The 23,328-nt window shown below is 43.5% G+C and overlaps 1 protein-coding gene and 1 long non-coding RNA gene across 2 annotated transcripts in view; both read left to right on the top strand.

The window, feature by feature from the left end:
- Positions 1-23,047, top strand: part of LOC143935626 (uncharacterized) — a 769,099-nt gene extending 746,052 nt beyond the window's left edge. The window contains exon 2 of the long non-coding RNA XR_013263563.1: positions 19,460-23,047. This is a non-coding gene — a long non-coding RNA (uncharacterized LOC143935626). The remainder of the gene's footprint in view (positions 1-19,459) is intronic.
- Positions 1-23,047, top strand: part of CBX8 (chromobox 8) — a 129,621-nt gene extending 106,574 nt beyond the window's left edge. The window contains exons 3-5 of the mRNA XM_077459622.1: positions 14,268-14,333; positions 15,745-15,811; positions 17,905-23,047. Of these exons, the coding sequence (XP_077315748.1) occupies positions 14,268-14,333; positions 15,745-15,811; positions 17,905-18,741 (970 nt within the window). The 3' untranslated portion in view covers positions 18,742-23,047. The remainder of the gene's footprint in view (positions 1-14,267; positions 14,334-15,744; positions 15,812-17,904) is intronic.
- Positions 23,048-23,328: the final 281 nt, after the last annotated feature.

Below are 23,328 nucleotides of genomic sequence, written 5' to 3'. Positions count from 1 at the left end.
ACGCGTCGGGACGCTACCGGAAGTGACGCAATCGAGCTCGAGGCTCGTTTATACCTTGCAAAAAAGCTCTATATGTTTGTGAGTATTTTATTCAGTATATTTAAATAAAATCCAAACTTTGTTCAAACTTATTACACTATGGGGCTCCCCTCTTCCTTATCTGTTTAACCCTCACATAAATCTACCGCTGAGGCAACCTAACAACCCCCCCCCCATGCTGAGTATCGCTGAGCGTCCATTTGAGGAGATCAACACGGCGCAATAGGCAGGAGACGTCAGGTCTTTGGGGCCACAAGAATAGGACCTCGAGGGATAAGGATTACCAGGAACCCTGAGGATACATATGTCAAACGCTGTTACCTTACAGCTGTAAGGTAAGGGGACATCCATACCCTGAGCACACAGGACCACGTGGGATATAGTCACCATCACCAACACAATCACCGATTGCATCGTTACTTTATAGTGCACACAAAAATCGAATACCAGCACCATATGCGTTTCTGTTGCATGCGATTTTGGATATAATCGCCACCAGTTGTTGCACATCTTGAATGGACACTAACCCGATATATGTGATTGTGCAACCTCTTTAACTATATTTATTGGTTGATATAGTTTTAAATCACTGTGCACATTTACTGTGATTTTATTTTATTTTATTATATATATATTTTTTTTTAAGAGATCTCATCTCTTTGCGTTTTTTTACACGTTCTTATTCTTTGTTTTATGTCGCACGTTTTATATATGTTCACCGTACCCACACGATTTAGCATATGGTTTAAAGACATTTATACGCATTTATCTACAATAATTCTTGGCACTGGCACTTTATGCGATTTCTTAGTCACTATTAAGTTCTTTTTACATAACCCTGGTTTTTAGTGACTTTTTGTATGTATATTGGTTTTTATTTTATGGTGTAGTAGATATTTCTATAGTTTTATTCACCGTTCAGCACTTGCACTTTTTATGCGATTTTCTGTTAATCGCATCAAGAATCACTATTTTATTTCGTTGATTTTTTATGTACTATGATATTCACATTGTGACGTAGAGGATACTCACACAGATTTATTCACACTTTAGCATCATTTTTTTATGTCATTTTGCCAATTCTGGCCTCCTATATATCACCCTTTCTAGTCTGGGCGACAGCACACCTATTCTTTTAATTACTGTGATGCGGACATAATTTATTACATTTTCAGGTTAATATCTACCTATCCAGTACTGCGCAACACTACTTTCTATATTTTTTCATCCTGTAAAAGGGGTTCAAGTACCCCATTTCCAGTGTATGCAGCAGTACAATAATTAGATCGTTGTTCCCCTTCCTGATTAGGCGCAGGAATAACCCCTTAACACTTATTAAGACCTCTGGCTTTCCCCCACTATCTGGGGTGAAAAAATCAGCTGCTATGGAAGGTGTTGCTGCACGTTGTAGTGGTCTCATTATAGGCTGCAGCCAGTTTGGGATTAAAAAAGCCTCTATCCCCAAGAAGATGAACAATTCTGAGAGGTCGACAACAGGATGGTAGTATTTTCACCGTGGCCCCCTCATGGTCAATTTTTCCTGCCTCCCATGCCTTGTGACTTATTAACTTTGTGAGCATAGCGATGGAAATGGCATATAACATCCCTGGGTCTATTCAGGTTTACTGAGCTTGGTCCCAGGGATCTATGCAATCTCTCAAACTCCAAGTCATAGGAGGCAACAGGAATAGCCAGCTGCTGGCTTATTGTCAGAGCCGTAGGCTGTAATGCTTCTCGTCATATTGCCTCAGGGATACCACTAAAATGTAAATTATTGTAGCGACTCCGGTCCTTGAGCTCTTCCAAGTGGAGTTGCAAGGAAGAGGCATTGGGAGGCTTGTAAGGTCTGTAACTGTTCCAGTTGGGAGACCCGGTTTTCCAGGCAAACCAGAGATGTTTCATCTGTTGCAAGTCTGTCTGATAGCTGTTTTACCTCCGTCTGAACCAGCTTGGATCTCTGCGGTGTACTTCCTCCAGGCGGGAGACCATCGCCTCCATGTCTGCTCGCATCAGCAGAGCCTGCAGGAGTTCTCTGAAGTCCGATTTTTTTTCCCCCATTATGGTAGGTGGGGCATCTCACTGCTCTGGAAGTCTCAGCTGTTGATCGTCCTTGCAGCACTGCGATCCCAAAGAGCTTCCCAGCATAGCTAATGGGGTAAGTGGGGCAGGGTGTGCCGACCCTGTGGGCTCCACACAAGCCACTGCACCTTGTATCTCTGCTACTTGACCTTGTGGTATACTGCTGCCCGCGTGTGCGGAAAGTACTGTTGAATCTCGGTTTGCACTGGTAGTTTTTGCATTCTTTTCTTTGCTCTTCATCCAGGGTAGTATAGCTGCATTGATTACTAGATAGCCGGAGGAACGGTCAGAGCTCTGTGAGCGCATGTCTCTACTCTGCCGTGTTCAGACCATACCCCCAGACACACCCATTTTTTCTATCCAATGTCAAAGTGATGCCAGAATGTATCCAAAAAAAATCTCTAATATTGTTCTCAGTGCACTACATTGTGGCCTCATCATACACAATGGCTCCCCATCTGTTGCTGAGGAAAATAAAAGGCAGCTTGCAAGGAAAATTTCATTTTCTTTTGGCTTTATAAGTGCAATTATTGCTGCAGCAGATTCTAGACGTGGTACAGATCTGCCACTTTACAGGTAGACTAAGGGGACCACCCCCACCCCCACCCCCAGGCACTATATTGGAAGGAATTTTTCATTTTTATGCTTTTGCCTTAAAAATCACTGCTTGATCACCTCCTGCGGTTTTTGTTTTTTGTGCTATAAACAAAAGAACAGCAACAATTTTGAAAAAGGCTATCTTTTTACTTTTTGCTATAAGTATCCCATATTTTTTTATTTTTTTTTTTAAATCATTTTTTCTTCAGTTTAGGCCGATATGTATTCTTCTACACATTTTTGGTATTGGTTTGGCCAAAAATTATAGCATCTACAAAATAGGAGATAGAGTTATGGCCTTTTTATTATTATTTATTTATTCTACTAGTAATGGTGGCGGTCTATTTATTTTAAAAATTTTTTGGGGGGGGGGGGGGACTGCGATATTGCGGTTGACAAATTGGACACTTTTGACACATTTTGGACCATTGACAATTATACAGCGATCAGTACTGTAAAAATGTCACTAGCAGGGAAGGGGTTAACACTAGGGGGCAATCAAGGGGTTAACTGTGTTCCCGCTGTGTTCTAACTGTGGGGGGGGGGGATTGCTAGGGAAAGAGACAGATCAGTGTTCATACTTTGTATGAGCACACTATCAGTCTCTTCTCCCCTCAGAGAACTGTGATTTGTGAGTTTACACACACAGATCCCAGTCCTCGCTGTGTCATGAGCAGTCACAGGAGCCCAGCGGGTGGGATGACCACTCGCACTGGTTCCAGGGGGCGCCCCTAGTGGCCACAGGGCAAAGGGACGTAAGATAACGTAGTTTTGCCCAGCCGTGCCATTCTGCTGCAGTAAAACTGCGGCGGCTGGTCAGCAAGTGGTTTAAAAATTAAGTTTTTCACAAACTTTTTATTTGATACATCTCCCCCAGGGCAGGGCCCGGACCCCTGTAACCATTGTATGCCCAATTACTTTCATATAAGCCTTCAAAATGGGCACTTTAGATTTTTGATGTTCAGGTCCTGTTGACTTTAATGGGGTTCGTTATTCGGGTCCGAACTTTCGTGGTGTTTGAAAGTTTATGGTGCGAACTGAACAGGGGTCCGTTCGGCCCATCACTAGTTCCAACATAACAATGATCCAAAACACAAGACCAAGTTGACCTGTCATTGGCTACAGCAGAATAAAGTGAAGGTTCTGGAGTGGCCATCTCAGTCTCCCTGACCTCCAATATCATTGAGCCACTCTGGGGAGATCTCAAACATGCAGTTCATGCAAGACAGCCCAAGATGTTACAGGAACTGGAGGCTTTTTGCCAAGAGGAATGGGCAGCTTTACCATCTGAGAAGGTAAAGAGCCTCATCCACAAATACCATAAAAGAATTCAAGCTGTCATTGATGTTAAAGGGGGCAATGCACAGTATTAAGAACTGGGGTATGTACACTTTTGATCAGGGTCATTTGGGTAGTTTCTGTTGTCATTATGATTTAAAGAGTAAGCACAGTTGATTGAGAATAAATGGCTTCAGCCAAACACTAACCATGAACGAAAAAAGTTTTTGTTAAACAGCTTTGTGTGACACCTCCCCCTCCCCCCACACCAATTTAACACAGAGGATGATCAAATGAAATGAAATCCGTATACAGCAGGGCAGAGCAGTGAGCAGTATATGGGGATGGCAATGGGCAGTATATAGTGGGGGGGGGTTGCAGTGGGCAGTATATGGGGATGGCAGTGGGCAGTATACAGTTGGGGGGGAGCAATGGGGATGGCAGTGAGCAGTATATGAGGATGGCAGTGGGCAGTATACATTGAGGGAGCATTGGGCAGTATATGGGGATGGCAGTGGGGGGAGCAGTGGGCAGTATATGGGGATGGCAGTGGGCAGTATACAGTGGGGGGGAGCATTGAGTGAGTAGTTTAGGGTGAGCAGTGAGCACTGGCAGTATGGGGGGGCACAGTAAGGGGAGGAGCAGTGAGCAGCATGAAGTGCAGTGACCACATTAGAGAGCTGCAGTATTGCAGATGGAGAGAATTGATGGAGGTGAAGCCTTCCGGAGTCAGAGGACTGGGAGGATCATCATACACTACCAGCCACCAGCTCAGCCAGCCTTGTGGCAGGTGACGTGGCAAGTGGGCAATCCACAACTTGTGGCAGGTGACGTGGCAAGTGGACAATCCACAACTTGTGGCAGGTGATGTGGCAAGTGGAAAAGCCACAACATGTGGCAAGTGACACGCTAAATACAAGTACACTGCTGCTCTCACAGCTGCTGCTACTCAATCTGGTCTCACAAAATGGCTGAAATAGTTAATACTTTTTTTTGAGCTTGGGGAGGGCCTATGACAGTGATGGCGAACCTTGGCACTCCTGATGTTTTGAAACTACATTTCCCATGATGCTCCACTACACTGCAGAGTGCATGAGCATCATGGGAAATGTAGTTCCAAAACATCTGGGGTGCCAAGGTTCGCCATCACTGGTCTATGATGTTAGCTTAACTAAACACTTCTAGACGCAATCGCAGCAAAACAGGCGTTTCTAAACACTGGTTTCAGCTTTTAAAAACGTGTCCAGTAGAGTTTGCTCCGGCGTCTCATGTGCATGGGGCCTAAAGGTTGAAGGTTTTTTACCCTGTTGGGGGTATAATGAACCAAATAAGTAACACAGAGATGGTTTAGTGACAATTGGTAAAGAGAGTCCAAAACGCATGGCTCTATACTCACTTAGGGCTGGATCAGACTACCAAATGCTGAATACCCAGAGGCGGCAGTAATGAGCGTCCATCTCGGGAGCTGAGGAGGCAGAGGAAAAACCAACCCAACAGAGCACATGGCTGGAATGGGGGGTGTGTGTCACCAAAGATCTCCCAGTATCCATTAATAATGTCAACTGCAACATAAATGCATATGTATCAATAGATGCCGTCATAACAGCATAGAAGTAAAGTAGTATGTGATATAAGTATGTATATGCATGGACCAATCTGGTTCAATAATGGTATGGGCTTAGAATCAAGGGGACAAAAGAGAAATAAATGAATAAAATGTGTAATTGAAAAAAATATTACAAAAACAGTGTGATAGTGTGTGTCCCGCATAGCATGTATCCAAGTCCATTGTATATGTAAGCTAAAATAAGAATATATTTATATCAGTTGGTACTATACCAACAGAGTAACCATATAATACAATATATAATGTAATGGAAAAAAAAAGTTGTAAACTTATAATAAGTTTCTCTTTCGTTCATTGACGGACACAGCGCCTTTAATTCTTGACCTTAGGCTTATCACACCACTTCAGGAGAGGACTAGGCAGACCATGTAACACATGTAAAAACAGTAAGACTGCACAGCACCGCCCAGGGGTCGGTCCCTCTGGCTATAACCCCTCAACCTGCTCCCTGCAGCTCAGTTTTTTTTTTCTGTCTAGTGTAGGAGAAGGACCTGGCTCACTGAGGGGACCATTGGTCCTGAGATTTGTTTAATTTTATTCTACAATTTTCGATCCTGTAATCTACTATCATCAGCCGGCTGGGTGATAGGCTGGATAATATAGATCCTTGTAGTCTCCCCAGCCTGGTCATCGAGCGTGAGCAGTCCCTAGCTTCGCACTGGGTAGGCCACGACCTTGCCCCTTATGCTCCGGGGCACACACATGACTGGGCTACTGCTGTCCGTGTCAGTGTGCCGTGGCCAGCAGTCACCCAATACTGCTTGGGTGATGGGTCTGTGGTGGAATGAGTCCAGCAATCCCAACAGGAAGGGTAAGCACGGCTCTCCCTGCCTCGGCAGGATAGAGCAGCTGGGCATTCCCTGGGAGGTCGACTCTCCCTTTCCTCTCTCCCTATCCCTCATTCCCTCCTCCCCCTTCTGGGGCCGCTGTGTGACTAAGCATGAGGTGTGGTGTATGTACCTAGGCCGGAGGTCCAATGGGGGTGGGGGTGCTCTGAGCTTTGGCAGGGCTGCGCTGGCTGTTGGGGTCCATTTTTGTTTTTCTGCCCCTTTTTACTGCGCTGTGAGGTGCCTGAGTAAATTTACCTCAGGAGAGGCCGCCGCCATTTTGCTGAGGCCGCGGACATTTTCCTGCAGTTTTTTTTTCAGTGTGTGGCTGTTAGCCATTTTCTAGAAGGTTTGACGGCCATTTTCTTGGTGATTTTTGTACTAGGGATGGCCAGCGGCCATTTTCTTGTAGCCTCAGTGTGTTTTACCTCTAGTGCTGGCTCCGTGTACCTCAGAAGAGCGTAATTTTTACTCTGAGCACTTTGTGACTGAAACGGGCAGAGCGGTGAGTCCTGCGGTGGGGCCCCTCAGTTTGTGAGCAGCTAGGAGGGTGGGATTTGTGTACCTTGCCTTAAGTCCCTAAGTTGTGGCAGGCGAGTGAGGGTCAGCATGACGTCAGAAGCTGGCGCTTCTTCCCCAGACATCCCTGCTATTGCAACCGGCTCACCTGCAAAAAATGCGGTGCCTATGGACGCTTTGTCGGCAGTCCTGGAGACCTTTGTTGCCAGGGTGAAAGCGGCGTGCGGGCGCAAGTGGGGAAAAAAAAACACCCCCTGCCCCCATCTTCTGGGGAGAGCTCGGATTCAGACTGTAGTCCCGCGGTGACTGGCGGCCCCTGTTCGGATGCGGACCAGGACCGTTCGGACAGTGAGAATGACTCTGACTCTGTGTCCAGGTTAGCGCAGGAAAAAGCGCTAGTAGGAGCACTTATGACTGAGGTGCGGGATACCCTGGAAATACAGGATGCAGCAGGAACCTCCTTTTGGGTCCTGCAAATCTGCCCGCGCGCCTAAGGTGTTTCCATATTTGACTTATTTTGATAAGTTCCTCTACAAGGAATGGGAAAGTCCGCAGCGGGCCTTTTCAGTCCCGAGAAGAATGGCGGTGCATTTTCCCTTTGAGGAGAGCCTCCTGAAAAAATAGACGTCTCCTCCAGTCGCTGACCCCTCAGTAATCCAGGTTAAATAAAGTAACCACGATTCCAGTAGAAGGGACTCCTGCCTTCAAGTATCCTGCCGACAGGAGGGCCGAAGCAGTGGCCCGGTCCATGTTTATGGTAGTGGGGTCAGCGTTACAATCTGTGCGACATCAAGGCCGTGGCCAGCAGACGTTTACTGAATGGGCAAAGCTGTTGCACCGGAAATTGGAGAAGCAACAGTCTCCCCCAGGCTGTGTAGAGCTGGCAGACCAGTTGGTGCATGGCCTTAAGTATGTCTGTGATGCGGCCCTGGATACAGTCCCCCTGCTCTCTAGAGCATCAGTATCAGCAGTGGTGCTATGGCGTCTGATTTGGCTGAAATGCTGGTCTGCGGACCAGGCATCTAAAAAAAAAAATCGCTGGATATTCGCTGGATGACCTTATTAAAAACGGTGGGAAGAGCACATTGTTCCCACAGTCCAGGAAGAGTAAGGAGCCACGCCTTAGGCAAGGGCCCTCAAACTGCTTTTTCGCCTGCCCTGGTCAGCAGGTAAGCGTTCCCAGTCTGACAGGCACCTGCTGAAGGACAAGAGTCCCTGGTTGCGCAAGCCAAACAAGTCTGAACAAAAATGTTACGCATGAAGGTTTGCCCTGCCCAACTCTCGAGTGGGGGGGTCGCCTTCGGGATTTTGCAGCCTGGTGGACCTCTCTACTGTTCGACCAGTGGGTTTGCGAACTGGTTTCATCAGGATACAAGATGGTTTCGTTCTTGTCCACCAAACAGATTTTTTTTCCCTCCAACCTTCCTCTACTTTCAGCTCGTCGGGATGCCCTGTACGGAGCCTGCTATTGCGTGGGGTGATAGTACCTGTACCGACGCTGGAAAGGTTTCAGGGATTCTACTCCAATCTGTAGTCCCCAAAAAGGAAGGGGTATGGCCAATCCTGGACTTGAAGGCCCTCAACAGCTTTGTGAACGTGCAAAGGTTCAGGATGGAATCCATTCGCTCCATGGCCGCTGCACTCCATTAGGGAGACTTCCTGGCATCCCTGGATATCCAGGACGTGTACTTACATGTAGCCATATGCCTCAGGCATCAGAGGTTTCTGCGATTTGCAGTCGGGGAAGAGCACTATCAGTTTGTGGCTCTCCCTTTTGGCCTGGCGTCAGCACCCCGAGTCTTTACCAAAGTGTTAGCTCCAATTCTGGTGCTGTTAAGGCAACGTGGGATTGCAATCGTGGGTTACCTAGACGACCTCCTTCTCAGAACAGCTTCCGCCTCAGAAATTAAGGGAGGCTGTAGCGATGACCATGCAGACTCTCCAGGAGTTTGGTTGGGTGCTCAACCTAAAGAAGTTAGGCTGCGGTGAAGTTGTTGATGATCCAAAGGTGGTCGTCGCTGCACTTCTGCATGCACGTTCTGGGCTTCATGGTAGCCACTTTTGAGGAGGTACCGTATGCTCAATTTCACACTTGAGTCTTGCAGAAGGAGATTTTGTCAAAATGGAAAAAATCTCCATTATCCCTGGATTGTGAAAGGTCAGGGATTCCCTTCTTTGGCAGCTGAGGTCTCCGGCCTTTCAGTACGTGAGATCATTCATTCCTCTCAATTGGACAGTGATCACAACGTACACCAGCCTGGGAGGACAGTCGGCCCAGGGCCTTTTGTCTCTGGAAAAAATCCCAACTGTCGATTTTAATGTGCTCGAGGTTCGGGCGATCAGACTTTGCCTCTCCACATGGTCAATGAGGCTACAAGGGCATCTGATCAGGATCCAGTCGGACACCTCCACGGCGGTGGCGTACGTCAACCATCAAGGAGGAACAAGGAGCTCAGCTGTAGCGCGGGAGGTCGCTCAAATCCTCCAGTGGGAAAAGCAACACGTGGCGGCCCTGTCGGCCATATATGTCCCGGGCATAGAAAGCTGGCAGACGGAATACCTAAGTCATCAGATGCTGGACCCAAGGGAATGGTCATTGCATCCAGAGGTATTCAGGCTCCTTTGCCTAAAGTGGGTCGCACCAGATGTGGACCTCTTGGCTCAATCGAAAGGGGCAGAGGTTTTTGTCCAGGACAAGAGACCCCTGGGTGGACGCGTCAGACGTGTTGGTGGCTCCATGGGACATTATCAGCTGATTTATGCCCCCCCCCCCAAGCTTCTACCACGTCTGCTGTGCAGAGTGGAGGCCGAGGGGATTCCAGTAATTCTGATTGCCCCAGATTGGCCTCAGTGTCCTTGGTACTCTGACCTAGTCCGACTGGCGGCGGTGGCTGCGAAAGGACCTTCTAGTACAAAGTCCGATACTTCATCCCGCTTTACCGCCGCTGGTTTTAATGGCATGGCTGTTGATAACCAGGTGCTAAAGGCCCGAGGTCTTTCAGACTCTGTAATTTCTACTATCCTGAGGGCACGGAAGTCTTCTTCTTGGAAGATTTACTATCATGCATGGAAGGCTTACATCTTCATGTGTGAGGAGATGGGATGGCGTCTGCGCACTTATTCAGTTTCCAGGATCCTGCTGTTTTTGCAGCAAGGAGTGGATCAGAAACTTGCCTTAAGCACCATCAAGGGACAGATATCAGTCTTGGCTGTCCTTCTTCTTTTTTTTTTTTTTTCCCCCCCAACGTCTCTTGGCGACTCGCTCATTGGTGAGTACCTTTTGTGCAATCTGAATCCGGTGCTATCGGCGCTTCAGAAACTGCCATTTGAGAACATTAGGGCGATTTCCTTGTTAACACTCTCTCAGAAAGTAGTTTTTCTAGTGGCTATTACATCTGCCAGGAGGGTTTCTGAGTTGGCGTCCTTGTCGTGCAAGTCTCCCTACCTGGTCATCCACAAGGATAAGGCGGTGCTATGTCTGCAGCCCTCTTTCCTTCCAAAGGTGGTTTCGGCATTCCATCTAAATGAGGACATTGTGTTACCTTCCTTATGTCCTAAGCCGACACATCCAAAAGAGGTTGCCTTACATTCCCTAGACATGGTCCAGGCTTTGCGCGTGTATCTGTCTGCTACGGCTCCCTTCCGGAAGTCAGACTCTCTCTCGGTGGCTGGTCCGAAAAAAGGTCTGGGGGTCTCGTTGCCCACCATTTCTTGGTGGCTCAGGCAGATCGTGGTTCAGGCTTATACCTTAAAGGGGAGGGTCCCCCCTTTTCCTGTCACGGCTCATTCCACCAGATCAATTGGGACCTCCTGGGCTTTCCGACACCAAGCACCTGTCTCCCAGGTGTGTAAGGCAGCGACTTGGTCGTCCGTTCACACTTTCACTAAATTCTACAAAGTTGACGTAAGAGCATCCTCGGATGCTTGCTTTGGCCGCAGGGTTTTGCAGGCGGCTGTGTAAGTTACTAGTCTTTACGTTTTAAGTTGCTAGTTTGTTGTAAATGCATCTTTTGATGCACAGGTTGGCTGCTGGTTTTGATGGTGGCCGTTTAAGATGGCGACTCCTCTGTTGAGGTGTTCTATTTGTTGTGGGTGAAGTTATGTTTTGCTGTTTCCACCCCTCGTTTTTTGACATTGCTTGGGGACGTCCCTAAGGTCAAGAATTAAAGGAGCTGTGTCCGTCAATGAACGAAAGAGAAAATAGGATTTTTGTGCTCGCTGTAAAATCCTTTTCTCTAAAGTTCGACAGACACAGCACCCACCCCTCCTATTTAGGTTTGTACTGCTTTTTGATGAACTGAGCTGCAGGAAGCAGGGTGAGGGGTTATAGCCAGAGGGACCGCCTGGGCAGTCCTGTGCAGCCTTGCTGCTTTTACATGTGTTACATGTTCTGCCTACTCCTCTCCTGAAGTGGCGTGATAACCCTAAGGTCAAGAATTAAAGGAGCTGTGTCTGTCAATGAACTTCAGAGAAAAGGAAGGTAATGGTGTGTGCATGAATGAACCATGTGAGTGAACATCATAAACAATAATAAATATAATATATGGCAGACCTGTTTTGTGTTGCATATATTGAGATGTATGTGGTTTATGGGTGACACCAGACCTTTTCCTTTTTGTCTATTTCTCCCATGGGCTGATCTAGGTTCTTGGAGCTGTTCCCTGTTAGTGGGGTTGGTTATCTTCTGGCTCGGTAGCTGTGATGTGTACAAGGGAGTTTTTTTTATACCTCCTACTGTGGCCCCGTCCGGACAGGTGGGGCCACCTACACATCTATGCCATGCAACCGCGCTTACCGAGCGACATCCGCAGATACGGTGTCTGCTCGCAATTGCAAGGTATGTTAGCATGTGTGACTGGCAGCGTCTGCGTAGGCGCACCCCCATTTGGCGGCGAGCGTTATTCATGTTCGCATGCCTTGTCACGCACATATGGTGTTGGAGGCGGAGCTCACTGGGCCCACTGGGGTTATAAAATGAGGGCTAGTCATGGCTGAGATCTGTTTTTCACTTCCTATTTCCCTCACATGCAGCAATTTCACTTCATTCAAGGTGAGTCCACACTAGTTGATGGATGCTAATCATCCATTTACCCACTTCACAGTTGAGCACTTAACTTTAGCATGGTGTGTGTGTGTGTGTGTGTGTATGTATATGTATATGTATATATATATATATATATATATATATATATATATATATATATATATATATATATATATATATATATATATATATATATATTATTTTTATATAATATATATACTTTACACATTATGTTCACTCACATGGTTCATTCATGCACACACCAATTACACATTCATCTCATTGAATTCACTGTCTCCGCGTTTCCAAGTCCATCTAGCTTTGAACAACATTGGTGTGTGTGTGTATATCTATCTCTATTTTTTTTTTTTTTTTTACATTGTATACTTCATGGTTACTCTGTTGGTATAGTACTGATACATATTCTTATTTTAGCTGACATATACAATGGACTTGGATACATGCTATGCGGGACGCTCACGCTATCGCGCTGTTTTTGCCATATTTTTTTTCAATTGCACTTTTTATTTAATTTTTTTCTCTTATCCCCTAGATTCTAAGCCCATCCTACCATTATTGAACCAGATTGGTTCATGCATATACATACTTATACCATATACTACTTTAAGTCTATGCTTTTATGATAGCATCTATTGATACATATGCATTTATGTTGCAGTTGACATTATTAATGGATACCGGGAGATCTTTTGTGACACACACCCCCATTCTGGCCATGTCTGCCCCCCCCCCCCCCCCCCCCCGTTTGTACTCTATTGGGTTGTTTTTTCCTCTGCCTTCTCAGTTCCTGAGCTAGAAACTCATTTAGCCATTGGTAGTCTGATCCAGTCTTTGGTGAGTATAGTGCCATGCCTTTTGAACTCTCGACTAATAACATCTCTGTGTTGATACTTGGTTCATTATACCCCCTACAGAAGTACTACACATGCATCCATCCCTGATGAAGCGAGCATGGTCTTGTGAAACACGTGGGGATACTTTTCATGCCTGTGTACTTTGCCATTTACATTTTATACCATGATACCTGTAATGACAATTTTCTTTTACTGTATGTATCATTTCAAGGGGCTTGGCTATGATTCATGTTGTTTATGTTGACTGCAATCTGAAACTGTATTTACTCTGTCAATTGTTGGCTAACCGCATTCAACTCATTTAAAGTCTCAGGCAATTTCCTGTTTTTTTTAAATCACCTATAGCAGTGCCCTTTCCTATAAGGCAAGCATGCCTACCAGTACTTGGTTCCCCCTCAGGTCCTATACACAATGTTATAGTGCCTGGCTACCACACCGGGACAAGCACGTACTGAGCATGGCAAAAGGGTACTTGCAGTTGGCAGAGGGAGTGGTTCAGTGACAGTCCAGGTACACAGCAGGCAAGGTTTAGAACAGTCGGGGTCAATCCACAGTCAAAAAGACAGTCGGAGAGTAGTCCAACTTCAATCCAAAGCCTTTAATAGGGAAATCCAAACAGCAGTGCAGGGAAGACCAACCAAAAGCTTGAAGCATGTGTTAAACACAATATCACAAGAAAGGCAGGCATGGCTGGCTTATATCGGATTTGGTCTCCACCCAGACACTGGCTACATTAATCACCTTGCAGGTGGACATACAAGGAGAGTTCATAACACATGGAACAAGACCAACAGCTATGATGGAGCAGGAGCGCTACACGCGCCCAGCAATTTCTCAATTTAAAGGTTTCTTTAGCAGCGTCAGGAGATTATCATGCTTGCTATCTTATGGCTAATAAAAAAAAATAAAAAAATAAAAGGTATCTGCAGACTGGGCTCAAGCTGAGGCAACTTTTTCTATCACAGCAGATATATATTTATAATAGAAGCATGAAACCGCAATACTGGACCTGTTAACTGAACTAAAAAGCCATGGAGTCGACCAGTAATAGTCAGCATTGCAGGGTTAAGTTCTTCCCCCAAGTGTATTGTCCTAGAAGGGGCAGCCTAAGATTTTTGTAGAGACAGAGCTTTTGACTCCAGCATAACATAAATGTGCAGGTGCCTTGTCTTTTATCAGTTATATCTGCATGCAAAAAGTCTGTGTGCATAAAGTACCCAGGGTCTTGTGCAGAGCTCTTGTTCAAAGGGATACTTTAGCTTTCAGGAATCATCCTTGTACACATAAGTCTCATTCACACGATGAGAATATCAGACAAATGATTGTCCCCCTTTAAAGGTGGAACCCTATTGCTCCACAATTACAGTTCTGTTTCTTTTCAGGTACAGCACTTGGGAACCAGAGGAGAACATTTTGGATGCGAGATTGGTGTCTGCATTTGAGGACAGGTCTGTAGCTCTTTAAAAATAAAACAAATTGTGATTAGGTTACATTGATACAAAAAAAATTGATTAATTGCAGGCTCTGCAGCATGTGGAAGTCGAGCCTTGTACACTACTAGCTGGGTTGAATGGAAAAAAAAAAAGCCTGACAGGTCGGAGCTACTATTGTGTTCTGTCAGGGGATCGGCAAACCTACACCCCCCCCCCCCCCCCCCCCCGGCCAGAACAATTCCGGTCAGCGCTCTCAGCCATTGGATGGGAATGCTGATCGGAAGCCAGTTGACAGACATTTTTCAGTCATGACCCAGACCGGCTGCTTTACACACGGGCCTAATGTCAGACAGTTTCTATTGAACCAGCTGATGCTGCCTAACATTTAGCCCATGTGTATTAGGCTTTACTCCTACAGGTCACAGGATACCTTTTTTATATTGTGCATCATTTTAAATCCCTATGATTGCACACTCACTCCCACATGTAGTAAAGCTGCAATCCATGAATGCCCATGTAGTTCAGAGAACCCTTAAAGGAGTTGTAAAGGCAGAAGGTTTTTATCTTAAGGCATTCCAGACTTAAAGTGGTTGTAAACGCCCACACACAATAAACAAAGGCAAGAGGCATAATGAGCTAGTATGCATAGCATACTAGCTCATAATGAAATACCTGAGATCAAAGCCCGTACACTGCTCTGGCCAGCCGCCATCACTCCCTTAGTTATTTCCGTGTATCGCAGGCTCCGGCGCTGTGATTGGCCGGAGCCGCGATGTCACTCCTGCACATGCGAGTAGGAGCTGCACGTAATGGCACATCAGCTGAAGCAAAGGCATGAACAAGGTGTTGCTTCAGTACAATTTGCCTGCACGATTTAGGAGATATCCACGGTAAATACAGGTAAGCCTCGCTATCAGCTTACCTGTAGTAAAAAGTGGATTGTAAGGGTTTACAACCACTTTAAGATAAAAAAAAAAAAAAAACCTTCCTTATGCAGCAGCCTCTCCAGCACTCCCTAATACTTACCTGAGCCCATCTCTGTCCAGCAATGTCCATGAGTACCTCCGCTGTCCGAGACTCTCCAGCCTGATTGGAGCACCATTATCTCCCTTGACTGTCAATCAAAGTCAGTTAGCCAATCTGGAGAGAGGGGGGCGGTTCTGCATGGCAGCTCTGTGTCTGAACGGACACAAGGAGCTGTAACTCAGCTCAATTGTCCTCATAACAAGCTGCTTGCTTTGAGGGCACCCGATGGGAGGGAGAGGCCAGGAGCAGCAAAGAGGGACCTGAGAAGGAGGATCTAGGCTGCTCTGTGCAAAACCAACTGCATAGAGGAGTGAAGTATGACATGTTTTGGTTTTGTTTAGTTTAAAAAACAAACTTTACAATCGCTTTAACTTTTACAATATTTTATCTTTCATTCTAGGGAGAGAGAGAGGGAAATGTATGGACCAAAAAAAAGGGGCCCAAAACCGAAAACATTCCTTCTAAAGGTGAGCTAAATCAATCAACTTCACATTTTAAAGAGGATCTGCAGTCTGCTGACATTTGTAAGAAAAACATCTTTGCCATTCTATAACTTTCCTCCAACCACTTGCATATTTTATATGTACTGCGATTCTGTACTTGCCAAATATGCTGCAGAAATCTCTCACCACTGAGTCCATTTTAACTGTGGGCAGCTAAAGCTGCTGCCTGTTCACTTCCTGAATTTACGCAGAGGCACACCTCTGCAGCTCTCATTGGCCCTCTTATGGCTCACCCCCCTCCCTTCCTGGCAAACTCTCACAAGAGTGTGAGAGAGAGTTGTACATGATGTCATAAGTCTATGCATTCTACCAGACCAGAAACAGGAAGTGGGCTATAGAAGGTATTTACTGGCAGAAAAAAATTTTTTTACTATCCAAAATTAAAACAAGGGCAGAGGATTTAATAGATGGCTAGATGGAAAAAATGACTGAAGGTCTGCTTTAAGGGATTTTTACTGTATAAAGCATTTGTGTCTGTCGAGGGCAGCAGAGTAAAGGATCAGTTTTAAACACTTCTGGACCAAGCCCATTTCTAACACTTGTTTGTTACAAGTTAACCACTTGCCTACAGGGCACTTAAACACCCCTCCTGCCCAGACCAATTTTCAGCTTTCGGTGCTCTCACACTTTGAATGACAATTACTCAGTCATGCAACACTGTACCCAAATTAATTTTTTGTCCTTTTTTCCCACAAATAGAGCTTTCTTTTGGTGGTATTTGATCACCTCTGGGTTTTTTAATTTTTGCGTTTATAAATGAAAAAATAACGAAAATTTTGAAAACGCATTTTTCTTTGTTTCTGTGATTAAAATTTTGCTAATTATTCATTTTTCTTCATAAAATTTGGCCACAATTTATACTGCTACATATCTTTGGTAAAAATAACCCAAATTAGTGGATATTATTTGGTGTTTGTGAAAGTTAGAGAGTCTACAAGCTGTGGTGCGAATCATACAAAATTGATCACATCTGATGTCATTTCTTGCGACCCGAACAAGCCAGGAAAGTACAAATACCCCCCAATGACCCCTTTTTTGAAAGTAGACATTCCAAGGTATTTAGTAAGAGGAATGGTGAGCTTTTTGATGTCGTCATTTTTTCCCACAATTCTTTGAATAATGATGATTTTTTTTATTTTATTTTAATTTTTTCCACAAAATTGTCATTGTAATAGGTTATTTCTCTAACGTGGCATATGTATACTACAAATAATGCCCCAAAATTCTGCTACTCCTCCGGAGTATTACGATACCACATGTGTGGGACTTTTTCACAGCCTGGCCACATAGAGAGGTCTAACATGCAGGGAGTGCCATCACGTGTTCTAGGAGCATAAATTACATATCTAACTTGTTGACTACCTATAACACTTTTGAAGGCCCTGGAGAACCAGGACAATGACACGTGACACCGACGTGGCACTGATGACAGGTGCCACTAATACGTGGCACTGATGTCACGTGACACTGACAGATTGCACTAATATGTGGCACTGATGACAGATTAATGTGGCTCTCTTCGCTGCAACATTAAGGACCCACCTACAGCTGATAATTTAAAAGGAGGAATAGACCAAATCCCCTCTACTCACACCTTGTTACAATTTACTTCTCTCTTGACCCTTCCATCTCTTCCGTCACCCCCATTGGTTCACTTCACCAAGTTCACATCTGTGCTGGTGTGGATTTATGTTTCCAAATGCAGACATTTTGTGTTCAGAGAAATGCACCTGCACAGATGTCAAATTGGGACTACTGTCCATGCACCAGCTGCATTCCAATTGGCACTGCCCACATGTGGATGCATAGTACCCATTGTTACGACTCATGTAAACAAGGCCGAAGTGTATTCTGTAAGCACTAAAGAGTAATCTTGGCCATGTTATTGTTCTGGTATGTACCATGGTTGTGTTGCAGAATATGCTGTATAGGTATATACTGTTGGAAAACACATAATGTTTGTACTAGATCACTGAAACTATTTTTTTGTTAAATGGTAAATGGCTTGTAATTTACTAGATACTTTCCACCAAGTGATACATTTTCTTCCTTTACAGGCTCAAGCTAAGGCAAATGCAAAGACCTATGAATTCAGAAAGGACTCTACTCGTGGTGTAAGAATTCCTTACCCTGGTCGTCCTTCTCAGCAAGTACCATCATCTAGGTCAAGGGAAGGGTTAAGGAGTGCCCCAAACTCTCCACAAGAGAGCAACGGGGCAAATGATGATGTCTTTAAAGAGATTTTAAGCAGGCCAGATAATGAAGGGGAGCGATTTACCTTACACTTTAAGAAAAAGAAACATCACCGTGGAAAGGGACTACATAAGGAAGATGCTCAATCCATAAGAATGTCTCCTACTAACCCTAGTAGTCAGGTTGGACATGTGCCTGGTTCTACCAGGGTACATGAAGCAGGCGCACTAAAATATAAATCGACATACAGCGTCATACAGCTTGCAAGACGGCAAAACTCAGAACTAGGGTCAACAAGCCAGACCGATCTTTGTTTCTCACCTAAGGAACTTGGAGATGCACACACAAGACATAATCAAAAGTCAAGTTATGATGGACATGCACATAAGACAAATTTTAGAAGTGGTACTAAAAGTTCCAAATCCCAAGAGACAATCATCCCGAAAAACAGGCACAACTCTGGATACCATCAACAGGTATCTGATTTCTACAAGGATGCTTTGGTAACACATGGCGGAAAACCCTCTCTTATTGCTCGTATTCCTGTGTCCAGAATACTCGGGGAACCTGAAGATGAGTCTTGGAGACCCTCAGCAGATAACTTGGAGAAAGTAATAGTGACAGATGTGACTTCAAACTTTCTGACAGTGACAATAAAGGAAAGCAACACAGATGAAGGATTTTTTAAAGATAAAAGATGATCATATTTAATATATTTGTATATGTAGCATTCACAGAGTTAGGTGCTGTAGTATTTTATATGTATGTGTAAATATTATATACCCATACATTTTTCACAAGTACATAAAACTTTGTAAAATATATTGTAAAATAATTAAATAATTCCATATATAAAGAGAACAGCGATGCTGCACCAAGAAAAAAAAAATATATACCATATATTTGGAGTTCAATCACCTATATAAACACACAGCATATTTTGCAATATTGAACACACACAAACCTATATAATACATACCTATAAAACAGTGTATCATGGTGGATCCATTTTTGCTTTTTATGACACTGTTCAAAAATAGACTCCTGTCAAAGTGAAAACAGTTCTCTGCAAAGAGATTTGAATACAACAATGGAGATCACACCTGTATGCAGTTAAAGGTGTGAAGTGACTAGTATAAATGCACATGTATCTGAAAGGTCAAAATTCTGATAAGTCTGTATCATGGTATAACCTACATTATGAAGACAACAGAAGGCTCTAAGCAACTGTGAAACCACGTAAGGGAATGGATCATGGAAGATGACTGAAAATCCATTGGAGTACAGTTATAACAATTATTAAGAAATGGAACGAGTATGTACAGTTGTAATCGGCTACAGACTGACCACCAAAAGTGAGAGCTTGTGCAAGAGAGTAGTTGGTGAGAGAAGCAAGCAAGTATTACAACTCTAAAGGAGTTAAGCTGTCCCTGCTAAACCGGCCAGATTTTGATCAGTGTGGCAACTTTCCTCCCAACAGAAGTTAATCTTTTGAACATTCTCTATAGAAGAAACATATTGGAAATATTTCCTCGCTCTGCAGCCACTGATCAATGAATTCTGATAGCAGCCGGTGCTGCTGTCCGAATGCACTGTCTAAGGGTTGATATTGTGGGGTTAGGGGAGTCCTTTCATCCATTTTCTGTGTAGATGCAGGAATCTATTTTTTTTTTTTTTTCAACCCTTTGGCTTAAGTTAAAAGCTGACAGCTGAGATTTTAGCTACTATGCATACAACTGTTGCCTGGGGGCTTTACTGGTTGCAGCTATAGTCATGGCCAAAAATATTGGCACCCCTACATTTCTGTCAGATAATGCACCCTTCACTCAAAGTTGTTGCAATTACAAATGTTTAGCCAGTCTCATGTGTATTTCTTTTGTTTGTATTGGTATGACACAAAAAAAGTGGAGAAACAAAGCCAATTCTGACACGCAAAACTCAAAAATGGACTGGACAAAATTTGTCATCTTCTCAAAATTGTATGAAATAATTGCAATTTAAGTTTGATGCTCTTGTAATTCATAATTAAACTCGCCTGTATCAACAGGTGCTGACAATATAGAAATCACACCAGCAAGCAGTTAAAATGATGAAAAATGTACTCAACCTTTCTGTTGTGTGCCTGTGTGCCACACGGAGTATGGAGAAGAGAAAGAGCTGCAAAGAATTGTCTAAGGATTTGAGAAAAAAAATTGTGGAAATGCATGGACAGTCTCCAATGTTACATGTCCAGCTCCGAAGATTTAATGTTTCTGTGCCCACTGTGCACAACATTGTCAAGAAGTTTTCAGCCCATGGCACTGTAGCTAATCTCTGGACGAAAGAAAAATTGATCAGATTGCAACAAAGGATTGTTCGAATGGTGGATAAAGAACCTCGATCAACTCCCAAACAAATTCAAGCTGACTTTCAGGCACAGGGTACAACTGTGCCAACTCGCACTGCACATCGCCATCTGAATGAAAAGTGACTCTGTTAGGAGACCCAGGAGGACACTACTGCTGACACCTAAAAAAAAGACAGATTGGAGTTTGCCAAAGCTTACCTGAGGAAGCCAAAATCCTTTTGGGAGAATGTGCTCTGGATAGATGAAACAAAATGACAGCTTTTTGGTAAAGACCATCATTTCTACTGTTTTCAGAAAACGAAATGTGGACTTTAGAGACTGCATTCTTTTATTTACAGTCAAACATGGTGGAGGTTTACTGATGTTTTGTGGTTGCTTTGCTGCTTTAGGCACTGGATGTACTGACTTTGTGCGTGGCATTATGAAATTTGAGGACTACAAAAGAATTCTGGGGTGCAATGTAGTGCCCACTGTCAGAAAAGTTGGGTTTCCATCAGAGGTCATGGGTCTTCCAGCAGGACAATGACCCAAAGCACATGTCAATAGGCATCTAGAAATGGTTTAAGACACAGTGCTGGAGTGTACTGAACTGCACCTGTGGAGAGATCTTAAAACAGCAGTTTGGAAAAGGAACCCTTCCAATATGAGAGACCTGGAGCAGTTGGTGAAAGAGTGGTCCAAAATTATAGTAGAGAGATGTAAGAAACTCTTTGGTTACAGGAAGCAATTGATTTCAGTTATTTTTCTCCAAGGGGTGTGCTACCAAATATTAAAGTTTTGCGTGGAATGTGTCAGGTTTGGCTTTTCGTTTCTTCACTTTTTTTGTGTCATACCAATACAAACCAAAGAAATAAACATGGGAATGCTTAAACATTTGTAATTGCAACAATTTTCTGGGTGAAGTGGTGCATTGTCTGACAGAAATGCAGGGGTGCCACATTTTGTGGCCATGACTGTATATGGAAAGTGGGAAAAAGTCACTGTTCACTAAAATTCTCATGACATTTCACCTACAGCTTGCCAGAAGGCACCTGGAAGCTCTAAAGGTAGTTGGAAGACGTTTCTATGATCTGATGAGATGCAAATTTAGCTTTTAGACAATAGGAATAAACACTGTTTGGCATAAACTAAACACACCATCCAAACTCTTTAAGCATAGTGGTGGCAATATGCTCCTGTGAGGATGCTTCTCTGCATCAGGCCATGCAAGGCTTGTAAAGTTAAACTGAATACAGGAAAGCCCTGAATGGAAACCTTGTACAGTCTGCAAGACACCTGAGCCTAGGAAGAAGATTCCAGTAAGGCAATGACCTTTATCATAAAGATCTTTATCTACTTATGCCTTAGAATGGCCAAGTCTGAATTTATACCTCTATCAAGAATCTGTGGCTGGATGTGCATAAAGTGGGGTACACGCTATGAGAAAATCGGACGACAGGCATGTATCGTGATGTAACTGACAATTGTATTAACTTATGAAAATTCTCGAACGGCAAAGGCAAACGTTCATTCTTATGTGTGATTTCTATGTTTGTTGCCGCCTTCTTCTGGATTGTTCTGTGCTTCTAATCATGCTCGTTTTTCTGTATTCAATAATATTACTGTACACATTGAGTGGAAATCAAACATGTTCATGTACAGTAAGATTTTTCTTACTTGCACCTTCAATTTTATTTTATTTATTTTCCCAAACAGTCAGAATCGGCCATGGAAAGCACTATATAATGATCAGATAATCAACTTTTCTTTCCTGCTATGGAAATTTTCTTAGTGTGTACCCCACTTAAAGCTCACCAGTCCCACACAACCTATCAGAGCTGGAGCAGTCTTGTAAAGGGGAATAGGGAAACGTTGCAATGTCTAGATGTGTAGAGCTGATGGAGCCCTATCCACATTCATGGCTGTAAGTGTAAGGTATATCTAGTAAATACTGACATTTGAAGGGGGTGTATACTTGTGTAATCAGCGCTTTAAAAAAAAAAAAAAAAAAAATCTAGTCCATCTGCAGAAATCTGGTTTTTACTTTGACACACAAAAGTCTATTTTCCTTGATTAATTAAAAGAAAAAAAACATTCCCATTTTGATTTCATGTTCTGCAATAAAATATGAAAACTTCCAAATAGATGAATCCTTTTTATAAGCACTACATATATATGTGTGTGTGTGTGTTTGCTTTTTTTTTTTTTTTTTTTCAGGACGGCATTTGAGCTTTTAAAAGTTTCTTTACTTTCCTTGTATTTGTAAAACCGGCCACACTGCATGAAATTACCTGACTGTCAGTCAGTCTTAAAAAATGGGAACACAAACCCTATGAAGGGCCTTTTGCATGATAGACAACAGTCTCCTTAACTGTTTTCTCATTCAAATCACAGGTACTTTAATTTATCACTTTAATTTTTGGTGTTTTTAGATATTTAACTTTATTTGGCATTTTTGAAATGTCGTCATTAAACTCCTAATTTAATGTTTTTGAATGTTGTACAATGCCATGTTTCAAATATATGTAGTAACTTCCCCTTTTTTGAGTTGCTATGGTTTGCGTTAAAATTTGTGGTACTGTATTGTATTGTGTTTTGCCTTTTTCATAAGTCTACCATCTGTTAATGCACTTATTCTAATTTTTCAATACAAAATGCTGCCTAAAGCACAGCTTAGGAAATGTTGCTGTAAAAATGTTTTTGATACATTGTTTTTGTTTTATATTGAATGTTTTTCTGCACAAGCAATTTTCCACAAGTATAGGATGAGAATTGTCCCTACTGTCTCTCATTCAGTTAGAGACACCGTCCAAGTTCCTCCTTGCAGTCTATTAAGTCTTTGTTTAAGAAGAGCAGGGCTTCTAGGTATGGAGGCATATGTACATGAGCCTAAGTGGCCACAGGTTGTTTGCAGTAAAGTAATTTACCCATGTAAGATCTAACACTCAAGCTTACTCAGTAT

Source organism: Lithobates pipiens, unplaced genomic scaffold, assembly GCF_037356315.1.
Source record: "Lithobates pipiens isolate NorthernLeopardFrog02 unplaced genomic scaffold, aLitPip1_a1.2 Scaffold_28, whole genome shotgun sequence".
In the NCBI taxonomy this organism is placed as follows: domain Eukaryota; kingdom Metazoa; phylum Chordata; class Amphibia; order Anura; family Ranidae; genus Lithobates; species Lithobates pipiens.
The sequence above is the reverse complement of the archived record's forward strand: the minus strand, read 5'-3'. Positions and strand labels throughout refer to the sequence as shown.